The sequence below is a fragment of the Tupaia chinensis genome, unplaced genomic scaffold, assembly GCF_000334495.1.
Source record: "Tupaia chinensis unplaced genomic scaffold, TupChi_1.0 Scaffold000037_4, whole genome shotgun sequence".
Lineage (NCBI taxonomy): Eukaryota > Metazoa > Chordata > Mammalia > Scandentia > Tupaiidae > Tupaia > Tupaia belangeri.
In genome coordinates, this window is record NW_006159487.1 from 527305 (window position 1) to 527895 (window position 591).

Sequence of the window (591 nt, forward strand, 5' to 3'; positions counted from 1 at the left end):
CTTCGCCCAGGGCCGTGGAGGGCCAGGCCGGCTCCCCGGGCCCAGCTGTAAAGTGGCCCGGTCCGGCCCCTCCCTTCAGGAGGCCCGTGGGTGGGCAGTGACTGGCTGGGGGCCCGCGCTGGGGGGGGCGGGGGGGTGCTGCCCCATGGGGATGCCCGAGGCTGCAGCGGGACATGAGGTTGGTGCTCACACTGGCCTGGACAGGGCCAGCTAAGTCGGCTGGCTCTCCCCTGCCCGCCACCCTTCTCCCCCGAGAAGAGCAGCAGCCACGCAGGGAGCCCGGGAGCTGCTGCCTCCTTTGTCTCACCCTCCCCTGCTCTTTCCATGCAGGTATAAACGGATATGAGCCCGATGGAGGACGCTCGGAGGGCCCCTGCGGGCCAGAGGGGACACCCCCGGAAGGCGGTGCCCATGGTCCCCTGCCCAGCCAGGGCCACAGAGGTCCAGGAGACTGCACCGGAGGGGGCTCGGGGTCTGCCAGCCAGAGGGCTGCGGGGCTGAGCCACGCGCCAGTCCCTCCCTCGGGCTTTGCTCAGATGCCCGGATCTTGCTGGTTCGGAAGCCGGGACAGGCAGAGGCTCTGCGGCCCAG

General features: G+C 71.2%; 1 protein-coding gene across 2 annotated transcripts in view; it reads left to right on the top strand.

The window, feature by feature from the left end:
- SLC37A2 (solute carrier family 37 member 2) overlaps positions 1–577 on the top strand; it is a gene marked incomplete at its 5' end in the record, with an annotated part of 16809 nt that extends 16232 nt beyond the window's left edge. For both annotated transcript variants that reach the window (XM_014588734.1, XM_014588735.1), the window contains 1 exon segment: positions 331–577. Coding sequence is in view for 1 of the 2 variants with exons in the window: in XM_014588735.1 (XP_014444221.1) it covers positions 331–346 (16 nt within the window).
- Between the last annotated feature and the right edge of the window lie 14 nt (positions 578–591).